At 32.7% G+C, this 22,805-nt stretch overlaps 1 protein-coding gene across 12 annotated transcripts in view; it reads left to right on the top strand.

The window, feature by feature from the left end:
- shi (dynamin-1 shibire) overlaps window positions 1–22,227 on the top strand; it is a 29,897-nt gene extending 7,670 nt beyond the window's left edge. Inside the window, exons 3-20 of one of the 12 annotated variants that reach the window (XM_014364012.2) lie at window positions 1,582–1,731; window positions 1,872–2,075; window positions 2,151–2,343; window positions 2,425–2,634; window positions 3,413–3,612; window positions 3,686–3,831; window positions 3,928–4,085; window positions 5,529–5,555; window positions 8,142–8,313; window positions 8,410–8,655; window positions 9,075–9,086; window positions 9,977–10,000; window positions 10,310–10,516; window positions 10,614–10,789; window positions 10,938–10,943; window positions 11,365–11,565; window positions 14,674–14,778; window positions 19,837–22,227. In XM_014364012.2, coding sequence (XP_014219498.2) covers window positions 1,582–1,731; window positions 1,872–2,075; window positions 2,151–2,343; window positions 2,425–2,634; window positions 3,413–3,612; window positions 3,686–3,831; window positions 3,928–4,085; window positions 5,529–5,555; window positions 8,142–8,313; window positions 8,410–8,655; window positions 9,075–9,086; window positions 9,977–10,000; window positions 10,310–10,516; window positions 10,614–10,789; window positions 10,938–10,943; window positions 11,365–11,565; window positions 14,674–14,778; window positions 19,837–19,900 — 2,501 coding nt within the window. In that variant the 3' untranslated portion in view covers window positions 19,901–22,227. Of the gene's footprint in view, window positions 1–1,581; window positions 1,732–1,871; window positions 2,076–2,150; window positions 2,344–2,424; window positions 2,635–3,412; window positions 3,613–3,685; window positions 3,832–3,927; window positions 4,086–5,528; window positions 5,556–8,141; window positions 8,314–8,409; window positions 8,656–9,074; window positions 9,087–9,976; window positions 10,001–10,309; window positions 10,517–10,613; window positions 10,790–10,937; window positions 10,944–11,364; window positions 11,570–12,414; window positions 14,255–14,673; window positions 14,779–19,836 lie in introns of those variants that run through there. The other 11 variants (XM_089592814.1, XM_023392472.2, XM_089592853.1 and 8 more) reach the window with 11 other exon arrangements.
- Window positions 22,228–22,805: the final 578 nt, after the last annotated feature.

Raw genomic sequence — 22,805 nt, 5'->3', positions numbered from 1 at the left:
TTGCGACGGTTATAGTTTCACGGGGTAATGATGACATCCAACTGTACAGGATTTGTCGAATTTCTTCTGTTGGCGTATATTGCGATGGTTGATCGTTAACTGGCTTTCATGGTACCGGCAATAAAAAAAGAAAACCGATTTCATTGTCACCGATCGCCCGCATCGCTGTTACTCGGATTGTACATGCAATTTTTTGCAGTTCAGTTCCTCGTTGAATAAAATTTTAGTTTTTTGCAGATCATTAGTCAAGCTATCATAACGCGAATGAGGAAAATCGCTATCACCGCCAAATCTTCGTTGAACCCCTTCAGTTTTTGAAATTGCGAAAAAAAAAAATATTTTTACCAAAGATACTCATTTTAACCATAGTGAGGAAAAAAAGAAACATCAAAGGCATTGCCGAACAATTGTATTGTAGAATCGCTCGAGTTTCCCCCTCTAACGCTCTGACTTTTAATCAAAAGTACGAGCGGAAAAGTAGCAAAGTGAAAGAGAAAACAAAAGCGCAAAAGTATACACACACGCGTGGTATCCTCCTCCAACGACGCGCCTGGGCGGCGATAAGCAGCAGCAAAAAACGGGCATCATCATCATCATCATCGTCGCCGGCAAAGCGCATTTGTATACATGCGTCCGTTACAATATGCGCCCGTTATCGAGCGCGTGGTTTCCTGCTCTCACTCTCTCTTTCTCCTGATGGCGCGAATATATACTGGCGAATATACTTCATACTTACTAATCGCATGCATATATATGTGCAAACGATAAGGAGGAAATCGAGTTCATTGCCATCGAAGTCTGCGATCTCTGCCTAATAATTTATACCTATACGTAACACGTTGACGTCCATGACGAAGGCCAAAGAAATTTTTTCGAATTACCGATATCAAGTATACGCGAGTCTACGTGACCTTCGCGCTGTACTTCCTTCCCGTCACGTCGCGGATCTCGCTTTCGTTGACGCGCGCTCGAATGATCGGTAAAGTAAAACGGGGTGTATAGGTACCCTTTTTTTTTTTACGGTACTTCTTCTGCTCGAGTGCGGTGTTTTTTAACGCTCGCTTAATGTTTCGCTAGTCGAATTTGTCAAAGATAAGACTTGAAGGGCAATACACGCGGGCAAAACGTCGCAATGCGCGATAAGGAAAGTATTGCAGTGCCGGTGCAGTGCAACGTCCAAGAGGGAAAATTATTTTATATGCATCGTTGTACCGATCCCCACTTACAGTGTTTCTACTTTAATTAAAATTGCCGACAAAACAATGAACTGGTCGACGGTTCGCTTTAGTTAGCATCAATGTCATTTGAGCATATGTTTTAATATAATTTCCAAACAAACAATGCCTGGGGTTTGCCTTTGAAATATTTATCAAGCCCCAGCTAGATTTGACGTCGAGTTATGATCTAGTGCGTTTTGTGATTCATAAAACGATGATGTAACTAAAACACAATACGTTTTTCAACATACATTAGTTTAAACCTCGTTGTATCAATGAATAGCGCACAGTCGACTGTATACATGTATTTTGTGCTCGTGTCGTGACGTTTGTTAATAAGTATTATCTTTTGTTGTTAACGCAGAATGCGGCGAGTTTTTGCACTGCAAAGGAAAAAAGTTCGTGGACTTTGAAGAGATACGAAAAGAAATTGAGGGGGAAACGGACCGCATAACCGGCAGCAACAAAGGCATCTCCAACGTTCCCATCAACTTGAGAGTTTACTCGCCCAACGGTAAGATACTCATCGTTTTCCTTCTTGAAAGAGAGAAAAAAAAAAAAAAAAAAAACAATTCTCAATCAAGTTAACATGTATAGGTACTGATTTTAATGTTACATTATGCAAGCTCGTGACGTGCGTTTGTTTGTTTGCAGTGTTGAACCTGACACTGATAGATCTGCCCGGTTTGACGAAAGTGCCGATCGGCGATCAGCCGGCCGACATAGAGGAGCAGATAAAAATGATGATTTTCCAGTTCATCAGGCGCGAGAACTGCCTCATACTCGCGGTCACGCCGGCCAACACAGATTTGGCCAACAGCGACGCCCTCAAACTTGCCAAGGAGGTGGATCCTCAAGGTGATTGTCGAGCTCTCGCTAAACTTACGCCAACACTCGCGTGTAAACTGATTTTTTTAAATTAACGTGTTGCAGGTGTACGTACGATCGGTGTCATTACTAAGCTGGATCTTATGGACGATGGCACCGATGCCCGCGATATTTTGGAGAACAAATTGCTGCCCCTGCGACGAGGCTACATCGGCGTCGTCAACAGGAGTCAAAAGGATATCGAGGGCCGCAAAGATATCAAGGCAGCCCTGGCAGCTGAGCGTAAATTCTTCTTGAGGTGTGTGCCAATTTGCTTGAAAACCAAGTTTCTTTCGAGTCATCATCATGTCATGTGCCTTTGTTCTTTTGATTTGTCCAGCCACCCCTCGTATCGGCATATAGCGGACAGACTGGGCACCCCGTACTTGCAGCGAGTGCTCAATCAGCAGCTGACGAATCACATCCGAGATACATTGCCGGCACTGCGCGACAGGTTGCAAAAGCAAAAACTCGCCATGGAAAAAGAAGTCGAGCAGTACAAACACTTCAGGCCGGATGATCCTGCCATCAAAACCAAGGCCATGTTACAGTAAGTCTGTCGCCCGAGTTTTACAAGAACCCTTCTTAGAAAAGTAGTAATAATTGCTAAACGGGCTTTCAATATTGCAGTTGTTGTTTTTTACTTTTATCGAACTTATTTATTACATACCTACGCGGTCTGTTGTTGATATTTTTGCTTCAATTATCTACAAATTAAATGAAGAACAATGCCAAGAAAATAGATCATTTCAAAGTCAATTTGAATGATCTGTCGTAGCACTAAGAAATCAAATTCTGTTTCTTTTTTAGATTACTGCTTTATGGGTGGAAGGTCCTGAAATTTTAGACAATTTTTTTTGTTTATTTTTCAGATCAATTCAAATGTATCTGTACGTATTTACGTAAAAATTTATGTCACTTTGGGTGCCTCTTATTAACCAAGCTGTGTGCTCATCTTATGCGTAATAACAGTCTGAACCGTTTTTATTTTTTTTATTTTTATTTTTTACTTTTCTCTTGTTTGAATCTGTGCATGCTTTGGGTGTACATTTGCTTAGTAAAAACAGTCCAATTAATTATGTTTGTTGGCGGAACTACCAGTCATGTAAATGCAGAGTTTCAGTTTTTACTAAACATGTTGACGAATTGTTAATAAAATATCATACATGTAACATTCGAGCTCTGATGAAATTTAACTCCATATAGTACAAAAATAATTAGATTAAAATTTTTTTTTCAACGATTTTCATGACTCTCTACCCATAGACTCAATGCTGATGAAACTGGTGCCTTTTTTTCACGCAATTAAAAAGAAAAACTTTTTTAAGGATGATTCAGCAGCTGCAGACAGACTTTGAGAGGACCATCGAGGGCTCCGGTTCCGCTCAGATCAACACCATGGAACTGAGTGGTGGTGCCAAGATCAACCGACTATTTCACGAGCGGTTTCCCTTCGAAATCGTCAAAATGGAGTTTGACGAAAAAGAACTGCGCCGAGAAATTGCTTTTGCCATTAGAAACATTCATGGTTGGTTTTCCGAAGTACATGTTTAAAAATGTATACTTACTGCGGTATAACATGCATTATTTTCTGATTTCAGGTATTAGAGTCGGTCTTTTCACTCCAGACATGGCTTTCGAAGCTATTGTCAAAAAACAAATTAACAGGCTGAAAGAGCCTAGTCTTAAATGTGTGGATCTAGTCATACAAGAACTTAGCAATGTTGTGCGGATATGTACAGATCAGGTAGGCGTAACATCTTTATAACACTATTTCGAAACACTTTTCTACGTTGTCATAAAAATGTGTAACTCAACGTTTCCGTTATAATTCATGTTGCAGATGTCACGGTATCCTAGATTACGAGAAACAACAGATAGTATTATCACTTCTCACATCAGAAATCGAGAACAGATGTGCAAGGAACAACTGGTTTTACTAGTTGACTGTGAGCTCGCGTACATGAACACAAATCACGAAGATTTTATTGGCTTCGCAAAGTAAGACAACGACTGATTAATTAAAGATAATTATATAATTAAGGATATATACATAAAAAAAAAATTTTTATATATTTACATTATTTTTCCAAACAAAGTAGCCATGCACATAACAACAAACCGCTTTTGTTACATTCGTAATTACATCTGCGATAACCACACACCAACACACTCAGTTTAATTCGCACACAGGAAAGTAGAAGAAAATTATTGAACGTAGTTTATCATATTTTATTTGCATTACCTTAAAACAATCAAAGTTAGTTTAATTTTTTTTTATTACATTGCGCGATAAAAAGCTAATATTCATATAGGTTTCTAGGGCTTTATCAATGCCAATCTTATTTTTATTCGAAAAGAAAGAAAAAAAAAAACTTAAGAATTTCTTCTTCTCGGAAGATAACGCTGCGTAGAATGGTTGTATAAATTAAAAATAGAGCAAAGAAAGAAAAAAAAGAACGATCATAATAAATGTTGTTGAATTCTGGTTCCTCAACGAAATGCACACATTAGACTTGTATACATATTCAGCTTAGTGGCAACTATACCTTGCACTTTTTTCAAATATCCTTTTATGATTAAAACGATGCATGCCTTGCTGAGGCCACTTTGCTTGATCATCTTTGACCTCACCATAATTCTTAATTCTTTTCCTTTTTTTTCGTATAACAGCACATTTAGATTGCACTTATCTCTAGTATTGGTTCGCTTCTCATTAGCAATGAATTCACTCTTTTTTTTAAGTACATACTCATTATTGACGTAGAAATTTTATTGAGCTACTTGTTAATTTTAATCTGTTAAGATAAATTATAGTAAAATTTACCTAGATTGATTAAGGTGTTGAGAAAGTCAATTTTTAGTTACCGACTGTAAAAAAAATTGTTTAAACTTTAAGTACTCTCTCAATTGCATTTGGATTATTAAATTAATACTGTATTACAACAATTTTATTTTTTTTTAAATATTAAATTTTAATATTTTTTTTTATGACAGCAATTACAACAAAGTTTTTAAAAGTCGATAACTAATCGACTTATTCTCATAGTCGTATGCATATAATGAAAATTTTAAGAATATGTTATAACTTGTAAGTTCAGAAAGAGAAGCTTAATGTGCTTTTTATTAAATTGTAAAATTGGATTCATCAAAACGATAATTAAAAAAAAAAAAAAAAAAAAAAAAAAAAAAAATAGGGTTAATTGTAACGTACAATACATACAGTAGATTGATATAGAAGAACCTGAGTTTTCTTTTTCTGAGAACTTTCAACATTGCCAATACTTCTTTTGCTTGATAATGGAAAAAATATTGAAAAAAAAATTTGTAACATTTCACCGTGTTTCACTAACCATTTGTCTCACTTTATCATGTCAATCTTTCTATTTTCATTGCCCATGTTGTACTTCACAAATAAAAACAATGATTTAATTACACCGGCAGCGCGGCAGCCAGTAGCCATAATGCAAGGTAAGAGAGCCGATTAAACATGCATCAAAAGTCGAAAATTTTTCATTGCAATTCTTTCTTTTCTTTTTTTACTTTAATTTTGGCCCCCTTTTTTTGTTTCTTGCATACATACTTTACCTATAATCAATACTGTAATTTAGTAATTTCGTTTTTCTTACATTTACTAATTTATGTTTTTATTTTTTAATTATTTAATTTCTATATAATATGTTAATTTATAGTTTTTTTTTTTTAGGCAACATTTATTTCAAATCTTTGAAACGAAAGTTAATTTTATGTTTTGCGTAAGAAATTAATGTTGAAGTAAAGTTTGCTCATATTATTTCATTTATTATCCCATCGTATTGAATTTAGTTGATTTAGTATTTTCTTGAGTTTTATAAAAATGATATTCAAAGAGTCAATGTATTTATTAATTTATCAGTATAACCGAATTGAAAATTTGTTTTGGTTGTGCACTGTGTTTTTTCTGTATGAATGCAGCTTGAATCATGTAATTTGTTTAAGTGTAAATAAAAAAATTTTTTTTAGTTTTTTTTTTAACTCAAGAGAAGTTAAAAGCTGTAAATGATACAGTAATGTTTAATTATTTTTATAATCATTGATTATTATAGATAAATGTTTATGGTTTATAATTTTTTATTAAACATTATTTGGAGTGACTTAACGAAAGGTTGTACGTACGTTAGCTAGAAAATATCTTTAAACAAATTTGTTTCACTTACTACGTTCTATGAAAAAATGTACTACTTTTGAATTAATACTTTCTGTCGATTGCATTTTTTATTATTTAATAAATACTAAAAATTTAATTAAATATAAGCTTATGTACAATATTGGCATCTACACACTAAGTATAGATGTGTAAATTTATCTTTATCTATATTTTTCAGAAACTTGAAAGATATTTAAACATTATTTTTGAAATTTTATTAAAGACATGCTAGCTGCATTTGACATTTTACTCAATATTAATCCTCAATTTTTTGAAAAGCCGTTAAAAATAATAAAGCTTGTTTCAAATATCTGCGTTATGGGTCCATCCATGACTCGAAATCAAACTGTCAGATTTGCTATCCAGTATAGTTTTTTTCTGATTCGATTTCATTTTCGGCTGACTGATACAAACTTTACTGTGGTTAACAAAGTCCATGATCATTTTCCCGTATTAATTATTATTAAAGTATTATTACAAATTTTGTAATGCAAAAAATTACAAAATTGGAAAAAATATTGTAATTTTTTAAGACTCTTTATACGTTTTGTGATGTATAATTTTACAGCTTTTGACGGACCGAAAAGAGGATATGGTATTCACGAGTCCTTGTCTAACTTGTTCTCATAATTTTGTAACATAAATCTTCTCGTTGAACCTCATTCACGAATTTTTAGCAATATTTGATGTAAAAATTACAATTAATTCAAAGCTATTAAAAAATGTACTCTACGTCTCATGTCATTTAACGATGTAAAATTATTCTCCAGTTTTTATATTTAGATCGTCCAAAAAATAGATTGATCTTTAAATTTAAAAATTAAATTTGTACAATAGCACGAAGCACCTTGTTGAAAATTTTGCTCCCAATTTTTTTGAAAAAACAAGACCACAATAATTATACTGTAATTATAGACGAGGGCAGCAAATACGACTTCCACTTGATTAAAAAGCATGGCTGCATAACTGCATAGAGTAGTTATCCTCTAGTTACACTATCAACACAAAAACTGCTTCTTAGTGACAACTCGATTTTTTATGTTCTTGTTAATATTATCCAATTACACATGGCAAATTAACATTAAAAAAAAAAAAAAAAAAAACTTGTAAATTACAAAAAAAAAAAAAAAAAAAAAAACCGTAACACCTTTCGTTTTGTGAGCTGAAAAATATTTAACTGCATATGATCGTAAATAATGAAATAACCCCAAACGCAAAAGATAACTAACTCTTTGTTGCTAGCTTTTTGCTCTTTTACATTTTAAAAACAATAGTACAACAATAACCAATCTACACATGAACAAATAATAAATAAACATTAAGAAATCAAGTATGAAATTTGAGAAATTTTTAACGGCTTTTCAATAATACAGTTTTTAACCGAGTTTATTTTGTTTTTTAGTCATGAGATTCTAATAATCGTTATATTATGTATCATTTATTTTTTTTCTTCTTCTTTTTTTTTTTTTTTACGATTAAATAAATTAAATAAGTGATATACAATTTTTTTTCTATAGTCCGCAAATGCTCTTCATAAAAACTGTTCTGATATCAATGACAGTATGATTAGGACAGTTGCGCACAGTCTCTCTATTTTATTTATTTTTTATTATTATTACAAATTACTATAAATTTCATCGCTATTATTGCTTCTTTTTTTTTTACAATAATATTTATATAAGATAATACCAATTATCCAAGCCACTTTTTTTTTTAATTTATTTATTTTTATAATTTTCTTATCTCTACTATTTTTGTCTCGATTTATTGATTTGGTTTGATTTTATTCTTGACTTTCTTTGCAAGAAAAAGAAAAACGAACAACAGAGCAGACCCCCGATTTCACAACGTAATGTTGCTTTCTGTTGCAGCGCCCAGCAATCTTCGGAGAACTCAGTAAAGACTGGACGCCACACCCTGGGCAATCAGGTCATACGCAAGGGCTACATGTGCATACACAATCTCGGTATAATGAAAGGAGGTTCCCGGGACTACTGGTTCGTCCTCACCTCCGAGAGCATTTCTTGGTTCAAGGACGAGGAGGTAGAGTCTTGCGCACCCTATTTTGTGATCACCTATTTTTTTTTATCGATATCAGTGGTATTTATTTAATTATTTTATTGGTATTGTCGATCGCAGGAGCGAGAAAAGAAGTACATGTTGCCACTGGACAACCTGAAGCTGCGCGATCTCGAGCAAGGCTTCATGTCGCGCCGTCATTTGTTTGCCCTTTTCAACCCCGAGGGCAGGAACGTGTACAAAGATTACAAGCAGCTCGAGTTGAGCTGCGAGACTCAGGACGACGTGGACTCGTGGAAGGCGTCGTTCTTGCGCGCTGGTGTCTATCCGGAAAAACAGACCGAACAGGCCAATGGAGACGGCGAGGTGAGTTTTACCTTTACTTGTTTTAAACGAGCAAACGGAATAATTAAGTTTTAATTGATTATCGGTACCACGTTGTTTGATAAATGAATTAAAAAGTTGTATTTGTTGACCCAATACTGTAACATCTAGTCCCATAAAATACAGTCATCGAAAAGTAATTTATGTAAATATTTATTTATAGGACCCGTTGCTGAGTTTGAAAATAGTTAAAGTAATTAAAATTTACATTGTCTATTGGCGAGAAAAAATAATAGAGTGTACGCTTAATCTAACAATAATCAAACGATAGTTTAGTTTGTTACGAAACGAATAAACTTTATGATTTATTGATAAAAAAACTTTTGCAATAGAGTTGAAATACTATTTAACAATTTTTTAATCCTAAACTCATTTTTCCCCTTAACTCGTATCGACTAAAGGAAGGATATGAGGTTCGTAAAATTCTATCGTTTTGAATATGTTTCAAAACGCACTTGTGACATGTACACTTTGCAACATCAGACACCTCAGTCTTTCTTAGCACGTAAAACACGTATTTTTCGTACATTTTGTATATACTGTTATACTAAACACAGTTTTTACATTCATAATACAGAACATTTTTAAACTTAAAGCTGTTATTTTTCGTAATCATGAATTTTTCGCTGTTCAGCCACTCACTAAGCTAATAATTACTGCTAGTAATAGTGTATTACATTGAGTGATTCGATTTTTATAGATTTTAGAGTTAAAAATTAGAGTGTTTACCGTATTCTATGGTTAACTAATCATGAAATTTTTATTTTTTTGTTCTTTCTAACTTGCATGATTTTTATTTTATTATCAATGCAGTATGAAGAATTTTTTACCGCAAATTAAAACTTTAAAAACTATCAATACTGTTCTGAAGTGGGAAAAATCATTTATTATTGCAAAAATGTTCATTTTTAAAGGATTTTTAACATTGGCTACTTATGGGATACTAATCTATTGAAATTAATGATGTCTGCATTGAAGTCACAAGCTAGTTGATGGATTCATAAATTTGATAAGTAAAAATAAACTTAGCAATTAAAAATTTCTCTTGAAAATCATCTAGTAAAAATCGAAAATCCACTCTCAAAGTAGGAAATGTGCAATTTTGTTTTGCTAAGTAACGCTGTTTTACAAAATTTTATTAATAGACTAGATTAACTTTTCAAAGTACTTTATTGGTGTTTTCACAAGTAGCCACACAAACAATTCTATTTTCACCATAAGCTTGAAACAAACAAAAATTTATTCAAAGCTTGAACTTTAAGATATCAATTCTAAAGTATGATAACATTTTTTTCCACTTCAGAGCGGCCTATCATCGCATAAAAAGGTATTGCAATGGCAAATTCTTATATATCAATCAGAATCCGTTTATATATAGAAAAAAACGCATTTATTATGAATTCAACGCTGCATGTTATTAGTGTTTTGTGTGTGTGTGTGTCAAGTTCGTTTTTCAATAAAATTTTGCTGATTAAATTCTCAAACTTGAGTTAAAATATCAAATAAACTAAATCAGTGTTGTAGTCACCAAAAAACGAGAAAAACATGATTGGTTAAAACTGTGCACAATTTTTTTATGGTAAAAAACATTATGATTCGATAAAAAACAACAAACCAAATGTTTCGCGGAATTTAGGGAGGCGGTGAAACTCAGCAATCAATGGACCCCCAGCTGGAGAGACAAGTTGAGACGATTCGTAACTTGGTCGACTCCTATATGAAAATCGTCACGAAAACCTGTCGAGATCTCGTACCGAAAACCATTATGCACTTGGTAATCAACAATGCCAAAGATTTCATCAATGGCGAGCTCTTGGCACATTTGTATGCTAGCGGAGATCAGGTAATTATTCTGATGACTCCTCAACTATTGGAAACTACTTGATTTTCATCTCCCGCTGAATAACGCCTCCCACTATTTTTATTTTTTTCTTTACCAGTCGTCCATGATGGAAGAGTCGCCCGAGGAAGCAATAAAGCGCGAGGAGATGCTGCGCATGTACCACGCGTGCAAGGAGGCCCTCCAAATCATCGGGGACGTGTCGATGGCTACAGTCACGACACCCGTACCACCGCCTGTCAAGAATGATTGGCTCGCATCGGGCGAAAACCCAAGGTAACTTTTGTTCTTTTTTTTTTTTTTTTTTTTTTTTTCAATATTAACGATTTATCGTTTTTTTCGTATTTTTTGAACTAATTTTCTATTTGTACACGTTTTTTCTCTATCTCCTTCTCTCTGCTTTACTGTGCGTTCACCGCCACAGTCTTGGGTAAGATTTCCTCGTATTTATTTCAATCAACGATCACACGCATTTGTTTTTCTCACAGTTTTGCAACATTATATTTTGTGGCTAGCTTTTAAAAGACTATTAATTTATTAATTCTAAAAATTCTTTTTTTTCTCCTTTTGCATGAGTGAATTTTCAATCTTTAAAATATTTTCAAATAAAATACTAACTCACTGAATATTTACAACGACCACAAAGTAAAGTGACTCATCGTGCACTCATAAAAAAAACAACTAAGTACTACCCATTGACGTTTGGATATTCTTGAACAAAAATATTGACAGTAACTTTACGTTTTACACAACGAAATCATGAAATAAATATTTTGGTCAAGTGTATTCCAACAAGTAAAAGTTCAAACAACCACTCAACCCCTACGGTGTTTAACTTTTCTGTTGAACAGACTATCACCACCATCGCCGGGTGGTCCAGGTAGCAGACCAAGGAACACTGGTGGACCACCGTCAGGTGGTTCTCGAGTACCACCACCACCTCCAAGCACCGGCAGGCCGGCTCCTGCCATTCCCAACAGGCCCGGACCCGGTGGCCCACCTCCTGGCCGAGGTGCCCCTGGTGGTGGCCTTCCACCTCCTCTCATCCCATCGTAAGTAAAAATTTATCTCGTTGCTGTGATAACCAGCCATTTTTCATTTTTTTTGTGTTTCTGAATTTTTCTCGTTCAAGGGAATAATTTTTTGTTAACGTTAATCACTAACTTAAATTGAATCCATTATCTTCTTAAAATTATGCGAGGAAACGCAATTTCTTTTGATCACTTTCAGATTATTCAAAAATTTTTATTTGCAATAATATTGTATTCTCTCGTATCTTACTTTTAATTATTTTACTTACAATTAAACAGTAATTATTAATAAGAATTTTTGAAATGATCAAGAGAAAGCGAGTTAATTTTTAAGCTAAAAAAGAATTAAATATATTCATTCAAAGGGCTCCAGTAATTAATATATTTAAGATTGAAAAAAAAAATTGTGTCCAATGACTAATGAATGTACCGGTTTATAATGACGCATAAGCCAATCATTTTCCGATAAGCATCAAATACTGCTTTGCCATGGCATGAGCAGTTTAATTACAATTTTCTTAGATCCAACCAGAGCCCAAGTAGATTAACTCAAAGCTTCCATTAGATATATAATGATCAACAGATCTCCGGCGTATTAAAATCAAATTAACTAGAATTTAACACTTAATAATTTTAAGAAAGTAATGGTTGATCACTAAACTTTCATTACTATGCAATATACTTGTCTTCTAATAAATAATAAAAATATGAGCACTGATTATGAAAATTTTTAAAATTACTCACCACCTTGTGTTGCAATTAGTTGTGACGAAAGTTTTGTTTTCCTTCAATACAACCTTAACTTATTTCTGGTGTTTGAGTTCCTCATAAGATGTAAGGCTTTGGTGCTAACTTGAATTTTTATTGCAGGCGCCGACAATAAGTCTACGCACTAACACACCTTATTGCTACTAATCCATATTTAACCGTTGCATCTAGTTGATAAAACAAATTGATACATGAAACAGAAAAAAAAAAAAAAAAACATTTTCCACGCAAAAAGTGGTATTCTTTGTCCGCATACAATACTTATTATATAAAGTATAAATAAGTGACATCATGAATTAATTGTTAATGTCAGGGTGTGCGGCTCTGCAACGATTGACACACATATCTACTTTTTAACGAGTCCGTTACTTGAGCGAATAAAATTTTTTGTTGCAAAAATTATCATGGATGTCCGATATTATTATCTCGTAAAACTAATAATAATTTTCAAAGTACAATTTTTACTCATGCACGTGCAGACTAAAATTCATTGAACATCTTTAACTTACATACTGTTATCAATGGAGCATTTCCAGAGGGCCAATAATCGTAATTTTTTAAAACACTTTATTGCATCAAAATTGCCTGTTATTCTCATGATACGGCGAATCTTGTCTATGTACGGCTATACCATATCATGCATTTTTTGAATATAATACTTTTTAGCCTAAAATTCTCCTAGCTTACTTGGCTATCTAACACGAGTGCGTAGCTTTTAGCCTAAAGGACAAACGCCAAGCTTTCAATGTCTGTATCATTCAGAGAATCGCACACCCTCAAGTTTGCATTATTCTGATAGTATCGTTTTTCGTTAGGTACTTAAATATTATGAACAAAATGAGACACTTCTTACACATGTCATGATTGTCCTGATCGATTTGCAGTACATATATATTTATTCGTTACGAGGGGCAAAGAGAGAATAATTATTATCGAGAAAGCATAGTTTTTCTCAAACTGTAAATTAAGCCAGATAATTATTGTTACGATCCATGATATAATAAAAGAAAAAGAAAAAAGAAAAAAATATGTACCTCGATGTGTACCTTGTATATGACACCATGTACATAATAATTGAAAATACGAAAACAGAGATTGTGCATCGCATCGCAGAGATTTAACGTCTTTTCGACAGCATGACATTTCATTTGAGATTAATTTTTTTAACAGCATCCAAAGAGACAAAAAAAAAATTACTTTACACCTTTTTGAAAGCGTAGATAAAACATTTTTCAAAAGGCTGGGTCTTATGGTTGCGGTTAAACTAGCAGGCAAATATTTTTTTCACTCTCCGAAGCACAACAATGCAAATTATTGTACTTATAACACGCATGACATACGCTTTAAATAAAGGTTGCGGCGCCAAATCGGCACTGTGTTGTGCGTTAAAAGTGGCTGCGTTTATTAAAAAACAGATAATTTAAATGCCGAAGCATCAAACCCCATTCATTGTGATTATTCATTTTTCGTGTGTTGCGTTTTTCCATTTGTTCTCTCGCAACCGAATCATGACATCATCCGAATTAACAAGTGTATCGGTCGATCACGTGTACAGTATATAAAAAAAGACGTGTCGGTGCCTGCATATTTTTTTAAATGATAAGAATAATGAAATAAATGAACATTACGAGTATTCCGATGGAGTTGCGGACGTACATTTGTATTTCTAAAAAATTACAAACTGCCATCAGATTGGTTTGTGCTTGATTATAAACTACTGAGGTTCTATATACATGTGTACTGTATAAATATTGCGCGAATGTGAAGCTAATGATATTTATTTTTTTGACAAATTGTGAATATAGTAAGGAAAAAAAAATATATGTACAAACATTCTTTCAAACAGGTTGAAAATCAGCAGGTTAGAGCTTTATAGAAAATAATTTTAATTTTTTTTTAAACATTATAATTATTGGTAAATTTATATCAACCTTTTTCTTCGGTATATTTACTTCGGTATATAGGTACTGCTTATTAGCAGAGAACTGAATTCTTGAATGGATGATGATATAATTATGTCGCATTGAATCAATAAATAAACCAAAACTTTTAAAATTACGCTGTTCATTGGTTAACCAGAAAAACCAATAAATGAATATGAAAAAATCCTTAGACACAGTCAGTCCAAATGATGCCCTTTATCGAAAAACTTGGACTCGTTCATTGTCATTCAAGAAATCAATACTGTGCTGCTGTCTCCACACATGTGGGGCAAATAGTATATATAAGTACATACTCGTATTAATTTATCTTTCAACCGATTTAATAAAGTAAATAAGGAGAAATAATTTAAAAAAATTTATGTGAGCCTAAAATAAAGTTAATTAAAAAACAAAATCAATGACGTGCGCGTGTCTTTAGTCGCGGTGGCGTCCAGGGAATCCAGCAAAGGGTGACGCAGGCAGCGACACAAGCCGCTGCCAATGCAGCTGTGAACGAGCTGATGGACGCTTTCAAGATGAAGTTGTAAATCTTACGATATTTTAATATTTTATTGCCTATAATTTAGCGACATTGCGTATACACAGATATGTATACGCATAATACCTAACTTGTAAAATAATTTGTTTACTTGGATCTGTCCTTTTAATTCAACATGAAATTTTCTTTTTTCTTTTGCTCTGGTATACGTAGTGATAACATGACTATTGCATTTGAGTCGATCGACAGATGTACTAACCCGGTAGAGGTGATTTTTCGACGATATTAATTTGTCGAGGGAAATAACTAACATAATAATTATTGTTATGATTGAGAATAAGCTTGTTAGGACAAACGATTCGAGTCAGTTGTTTAATAAACAAATTAAATTTATTTTTCCCGAATATTATTAAGTCATGATTCTCAATTGATTTGCAACTGCAGTTAATCAACTATTTTCAATGCATGGAAATTTTATAAAACTTCCGATCGATCGTTAATCAACTGACTCGATCAATCGTATAAAAGTAAATAAAGACTCTTATATGTATTAATCTTCTTCTGTACATGTAATGTGGTAACAAAAAAGTAGTTTTAGATTCATACGATTGAGTAAATTAATTCAATTACTAATTATTGAGGGCTTACAAAGTGCACATAAACAAAGTGAATGATGTTTTTTTTTTTTTTTTTGTCAAGAATGTTTGCAATTATCAAGTTGTAAAAAATTTTGCTATGATTCGTAGTAACGTTGAAATAACAATAATAATTCATCAGTATTAACCTTCTGTAACTTTTTATGGGAATCAATTAATTTTTTTAACTACAATCTCTAAGTTCGAACCTATTCTTCTGCATGAAATTGTATTGTATCACGATATTGAAATTATTGTTTTTGTTTTTATTGGTGAAAAAAATGTAATCTTTTTTTCACGGTACATAGTTTAAAAAATGGGGCTTCTTGATTTTTTTGGAGTCACATCCAAGACTAAGTAGTTTATTTATAAAAACAATGTGTTTTATTTAATTACATGTACATTTTGAAGTTAATTAAAGTAAAACACATCCTTGCTTTCGAAGAAAAGTCAATTATTAGCTGATCGAGGAAAATGAGGATTTATTATGAATTTGATGACTTGCAGAATCCCAATGCAATGCGTAGTTTTATGAAGACAACACGGAATCCATATCCAGCTGTTTTGTCATTTCAAAATTTTCATTTTCATTTCGTAACATTTTAAATCACAAAACAGCAAATCGTCCGTATTTTCACGTATATATGGCTTTCTTTTCAAGGGCCTATAAAAGAGAAGCCTCGTTATAAAATCAAATTAAAATCGCGCTTTGCTCGTTGGCGTGTTGTTACATGAAGCCATCGTAAATGATGTGAAATACTGTGTGGGTCGTAGTAAACATACACTCCAATAAAGCTCGCTCTTTGGGCACAATTGCCCAAACCAGAGCGGATAACTAATGATATTGGTGGTGGTGAATTCTTAATGTACGCGTGTGCTTGTTCCACCGCATAAAACTCTATTGTATTATTAAAGAGAAAAGAGAGAAAGAAATGATTATTATTATTATATGGTAGTGGTGAAATAAAATATCGCGGGTCGATTATCTCAGATGAAACAGGACAGCTGCGCCGGAAATTCTTGCCTTGAAAAAGATATTTTATTCCAAGTTCCATTCCAGCTTTTTGATGCACATACATGCACTTACACAAAGGTATTTACAGACAGACGCACGCGTGTGCACATGTATACATATATGAATATGTGTCTTATAAATGTGCAATATCAAAGTGACGAATGAACTTATATATATATACTGATATATAAAATACATAAACATATATATATATATATATTATATGAACGTAAATTACTCTGTTGTCACACAACGTCCTTTAGTGTATTGCGTTTGTTGTATTGTATTTTTTTTTATTTTTTTTTTTTTTTGAGATTTGATCGTGTATTCTCAACTCGCAAAAGCAAAGACTCCGAATCTAAAAAGTACGTTCTTGATGATGAAAAATAGAGCTTGATGACAGACAGAATTGTAACTCAAAGAATTGTCATGCTGCTCGGAAAATGGCACATTTGAAAGCCGAGTAAGTAGGATACGTGGAAAAACAAAGAAAAGAGAGAGACTGCGCGTTCGGTGTTGTTGAAAGCTCAAGAGACGTGTATAGCTGTAAAGTGTCCCGTATAAATAATATATTGTTATGGTAAGCGTGTTTCCCCCTTTTCTCCCTTACCTCTCACTCATTCATTCAATTGTCTGCCCCGTAAATATTTGCATTTATGATTATGCATACTCGTAAGAGAGATTAAATAAACAAAACCCCGTTTTGATGCTATATATAATATACATATTATACATAAACAAATATACATATATATGATAAGATGATCATTGTTATGGGAGATTTTTTCCGTTTTCAAAAAACAATCTTACACACTTACACACTTACAAAAACAGATAATCCATGAAGACACTACGAAACAAAAATGTAATAAAATAAGCCGTGCTCAGATATAGGATGTGATATAGCGTAGATAGGGTTAAATAATGTCAATAATGACATGTCACACCAGAGTTAATTAAACAAAAAACGAAGCAAGTAGTCGTTATGTCTAAAATATAGTCTTGCGCATTTGCCACCGCAGTCGCTGAGAAAAAATTTACAAATTAAGAAAAAAAAAAAATGTGTTAACCATGTTTAATAAAAAGTATATTACGTATGATTGCGTTTCTTCACGTATTAGTGTGGATTTTTTCTTTGTAGCGATACGGTTTTCGAATTTGATTGATTCACAGTTAATATATGCATGCATGTACGTATAAATATTGTTCGTCAAGTTCGTGATAGTTCTCATTTGCATTGAATAACTTATTTCACATTTTAATGTAGATTTTTCATTTTTCGCCCTTATATTTTTTAATTGATGATGTATTTTTTTCCATTGAATCACTCTTGAAATGTTTGAGTATTAAAATCGTTTAGTTCGGTATACATTATTGTTCGTCGTTTTATCGACGATAACGTTTTTGTATGTGTTTATTCATATATGCATATATCAGAAATTTAATGATATTAATATTGCGTGTGAAAATAAGATATTAAAAAAAAAGTGGGGGAAAAAGTGCACCAATAAATAACCTGATGAGATAAGCAAAATCATTACAATTATTGGATGAAAAAAATAAAAGAGAAGATACATATTATATATTATATTTGAAGGTAAAGAGATTTCATCTACATTAAATAAAAAAGGGCTCGCGAGAAAAAAAAATTTAAACATTACAATGCTTCCATCTAAACCAAAAAACGTTATTGTAAGAGAACCCTAGTTGAAAATTATGCTAACATTTAATGCATAACACACGTTGACTTAAGTGTAATCGAGTACCACAAGTTGTGGTACTCGATTGTGTATGTTTGCGATAATTTTAAGCTCGAAAACAACAAAATATCCAAGACTTGAATTCATCTGAAAAATCCAATAATTATGGTTGTTAAAAAAATATACATATGAATAAAATAAAAATGGAAATTTTAGTTGCACATCATTTAACTAATCATGTTTCGACCCGAATTCATCGTTAAAATCAATCGAAGTGTTACTGACGCTCGTAACATTAAACTTGTTATTAAATTTATACTGTCGGTTCGTTGTTGACTTTTATCCCGGTTATTTTTAAACAGAAAAGAAATGATTAAATACAATAATTCGACACTTATATTATATAAATTGTGCAATAAATTTTTTTTTTTTTTTTTTTTTTTTCATTATCCAGAGTAACATTCAGGAAGGCTTCAAAAAATTCGTAATAACCAGAGATACCTAGTTGATTATAAATAAAAAAAAAAAAAAAAAAAAAAAAAAAAAAAAAAAACAGCAAATGAATTCATTCACGAGCAAATCAACGACTTTCACGTTGTAATCATATAAGTAATTGTAGCAACGATGTGTATATGCGAGAAATGAGAGATATATCAGGTACATCAAGACACTCCTACACGACATGCAAACACACTGTTTTATTGCAATATAAATGTGTATATAGGAAATAACATGTTATCATAGATTATATGAATGATTATGATTAACGACAAAGACCGACTAGAACGGGCGGGTACGCATTTCCGCACTTGGTGATACTTCATCTTTGATCAATACTTGATGATTATTTTTAATTGTAATTTTGAACTATGAAATTCGTGGTATAATATCCTGCGAATATTTGCGAAATGTGTGCTCGCGTTCTGTATTTTCTTCTTTACCTCAAATATCGTATCCCGACGATCCTCTCTGAAATTTGTTTATGTACTGCTCAAAAATGTAGCTCTGTTAATTTTGTTAATATCCCTGTTTCGTTAATACTATTATTTGTTTGTATATTAACATGCTCTCCGTTTGCTGATTTTTTTTTGGAATTACCATATTTTGCCTTTGACCTACTGCTTCACAACCAATTTATTATTATATTAAAACTGCGAAATGTTTTTTATTTTTATTTAAGTCCACGGGACAACAGGCGGTGTGTGAACATTTTTCTGTATTAAATCCAGCATGCCTTTTGTGTTACAATAATTTTAATTTAATTAACTTCGCTTGAAACTAATCATAACTTTTCACATGCTATAATATATTTAATCACGAGATCGATTGCATTGAATTACTATTCTGCAGAGTTGGAAAGTGAGTAAGATAAAATACATTTATTGATGTTTACTTTTAGTTAATATTGTAGATGTATAATTTCTTTTTAGCTAAATAATACCTAAAGTCACTTGATTTTTATTCATAGAAATCTTTCGTTCAGAATTGAGTAGAAGTATAATTTTTTTATCATTTAATTTTGATGTATCGATGATTCTTACGTTATTCGTTTCTTTTTTTGTTACATTTCGTAGTTGAATGTCCAATTCTGCATTCAGTGATGCTCTTGCAATAATTTTTTTCTTCATACGTATGCTTCAATTACTCAGCTAATCCTTATTGTAGAAAATACATAAATTGGCCACCAGTAATTAAGCCAATTCATCTAGATTCGTCGCAAATAAATTTCTTTAAAACGTCCATCTGTTTACAGACGTGTCGTCCCAAATGTTCCGCCACGAATACCAGACAGACCAGCATCCGGACGACTGAATTGAGCGTATTATCGTTGATCATTCGACTAGAGCCATTTATCTTTAAAAGGTGCCGTGGAGTTTAGAAAAAAAAAAAAAATAAATAAAATAAAATAGGATCCAAATGACCAGCAACGAAGATACAATGTCTGTCAGCTACCAAACCGAGACGGTGATGTAAAGGCTGTGTCCGTCGCACGGACTAATTAAATACGAGAGGAACAATCGTATCGATAACAATCACAGAACCAAATGTGCTTATTTTTCCGTTTGGTGTAATAATATCTGTCGTTGTTGCTACACTTTTTTTTTTTTTCTCGACGACTCGTCAACTCAACAGCAAGAAGGATGAAATAATCCTTTCGTCGCGTATGGTTTCATTGCATACTTACCAATTATTCACAGATTTAGGCTATACGCTTTTGAGAGAAGCGTTAAGGACTCATCTCTTGTGTGCTACACGAAAACGTAGTGACTTTTATTTCGAGTAAGAAGTTGAAAATACTTTATTGATCGTAAAGGTGACAATGTGGTACGTGAAAATTAATTTACATGATCAAATGTATTGATTTATTTTCAGAGATATTGTCTTTTTTACGATTAAGCTGATATTCTTAATTTCTAATGATATTATGATTGTTGTGTAAATTGTATGCAAAAAAAAGGCGATTTTTGTTATAAAACATTTCAACGAATAAAAACAGTCAATGCAGTATAATTTGTGGTATTGCAGTGAAAAAAATTGTATAAATCCATATAATTTCATGAACTATTTTGTAAAAAATTGATTTTTGATCAATGTCCTGTTACGTACGAGTAAAAAAATAAGTTATACTTGATAGTAAAAGGAGAAAAATACATGAAATGGCGAACAGTGTGGTTGTTTAAAATTAAATCATTTACTGAAAATTTGTTCGTCTTTGATTATTTGTGGTGCAATCATTTTCACTTGATGGAAAAAATATTTGCATTATACGTGTATACTACGAGTCCAGTGTCACATTCCTATCGTAAAAGAATTTTGCATGTAGTTGTTGATATTGTATGTGTCTGACTATCAATGTATATAATTGTTATTAAACTATTTTTGTGTAATGTTAACAAATACAAACTGGGACTTTTGACAGCGACAGTATTATAGGTAAGACAGTTGTAACTGGACCAAGTAAAAAAATGTTGCTCACGAAATACAAATAAAAATTATTAAATGATTTTTTCCCACGGCTACATTGGTTCGTTGCCATTCACGGTTTGATTTAATTGCAATATTAAAAAAAAAAAAAAAAAATCACACTTCAACGATTCACGCAGCCATACATGTAAATAATTTATAGTTATTTTTTATCGCTATTGTACCATATTTTTACTCAGTTTTTACTCATTTTTACTCTACTATTATTATTAATATTACTATTATTATACTTGATATTGTTACTACATGACAATCCACGTTGTAATAATAAAATAAATCACCAACAAAGCAAACGATCAAAGATTTGATCAACAGCACAAGTGGTAGTATTTTAGATCTTGAAGAAAAAATATCTCTTGTTTGAGATTCAATCTCTACCATTGTCTAATAACACCCAATCGAATGTAAATTGAATATTTCTGTTGAAAACGTCACATTTTAATCACTTCTTTTTTTTATTAACCATCTCATTCACGAAATCTTCGATAAATAGAATATTCAATCTACTGATAATAAAACACCTACTAAATGTGAAGTTTGGCCCCAAACAAACGATCTATGTATAGATACAAAAAATCGATCGAGCCAGCGTGCAAAGTTGAAATTTATTATTATTATTTTTTTTGTTCTCTTTAACGCTGTTCATGCTGCACGTGTGATATTTTTACACTGTTAATAGTGTGTAAGAAAAAAAACGCACGTTTCTCTCCGTTTGTGTTTTCATTTTCTTTTATTTCACAAGAGAAAGATGAATAACTTAAGCTTGTAGGAGTGTATGCAAGTTTCTTGTGCCAAAAGAAAAGGAATTCGAGCGAAAGTGGAAGTTTTGGCCAGCAAACTCAATGAGATGGCATTAATTTTCGCTGCTGATGAAACGCAAAGGCCGAGAAAACTCTAAATTTTGTACATATATCAATATAAGTATTATGAATAATGGTACGCGTGCTGTATAGGAACAAATGGACAAGTTTCCCATGTTTTCCGATCCACTATCTCTCTACTTGTGCGCCCTCATCATCCCCCTGATTTTTTTGTCTCTTTTGTAAGTACAACGTTCGTTTGCCAGTCTCAATGTTACGCTAGACGATTCCGACTGCGAAATGACTTGTGTATTTTACCTATTATGGAGCTGCGATGAGCTCAATAAAGCTTTATTTAATAAAAACTTTGTTCTTATGCGGTTTTACCCCTTGTCCTTCCATCCCCAAACGATGGTGTTTAACACATGTGTGTGTAACAACAATTATATTAACCTCGAATGACGTTTGTGCCGAATCAAAATTCAATTAACATGACACCGTAGCCACTACATGTTTTTTCTTTGAACTAAAAAAAAATCACCGTCAAAAATTAATAATACTTGCAACAAAAAAGCATGTGATGAAAACAAGGAAAATTTTTACTCTGCAATGTCAACCTCGCAAAATCGTCAAGATAACCAGGCGTTTACCAAAGTCATCGATCAAGTCGAAGCCCTTGCGAAAAAAGTTCAGCAACTGCAAAAGGAGATCGAATCTTTGAAATCGAAAAATCACAGCGATAAATACATTAGAGAACCGGATGGTGATTCGAAATCGGATACTTTCAAGAAACTCAAGTTATTCCACAAAAATGATGAAACGAGCGAAAAAGTAACGTCGACGATCGACAAGCCCAAAGTGAAAAGTAACAATAAGAGCAATCCGCGACCAGAATCGGCTCCTAAACGCGATGCGGTAGATCGCGACTCGAGAACCG

This window comes from Copidosoma floridanum, unplaced genomic scaffold (genome assembly GCF_036245765.1).
Source record: "Copidosoma floridanum isolate Cflo_tuat_1 unplaced genomic scaffold, Cflo_Japanese_pri ptg000001l, whole genome shotgun sequence".
In the NCBI taxonomy this organism is placed as follows: Eukaryota; Metazoa; Arthropoda; class Insecta; order Hymenoptera; family Encyrtidae; genus Copidosoma; species Copidosoma floridanum.
The sequence above is the reverse complement of the archived record's forward strand: the minus strand, read 5'-3'. Positions and strand labels throughout refer to the sequence as shown.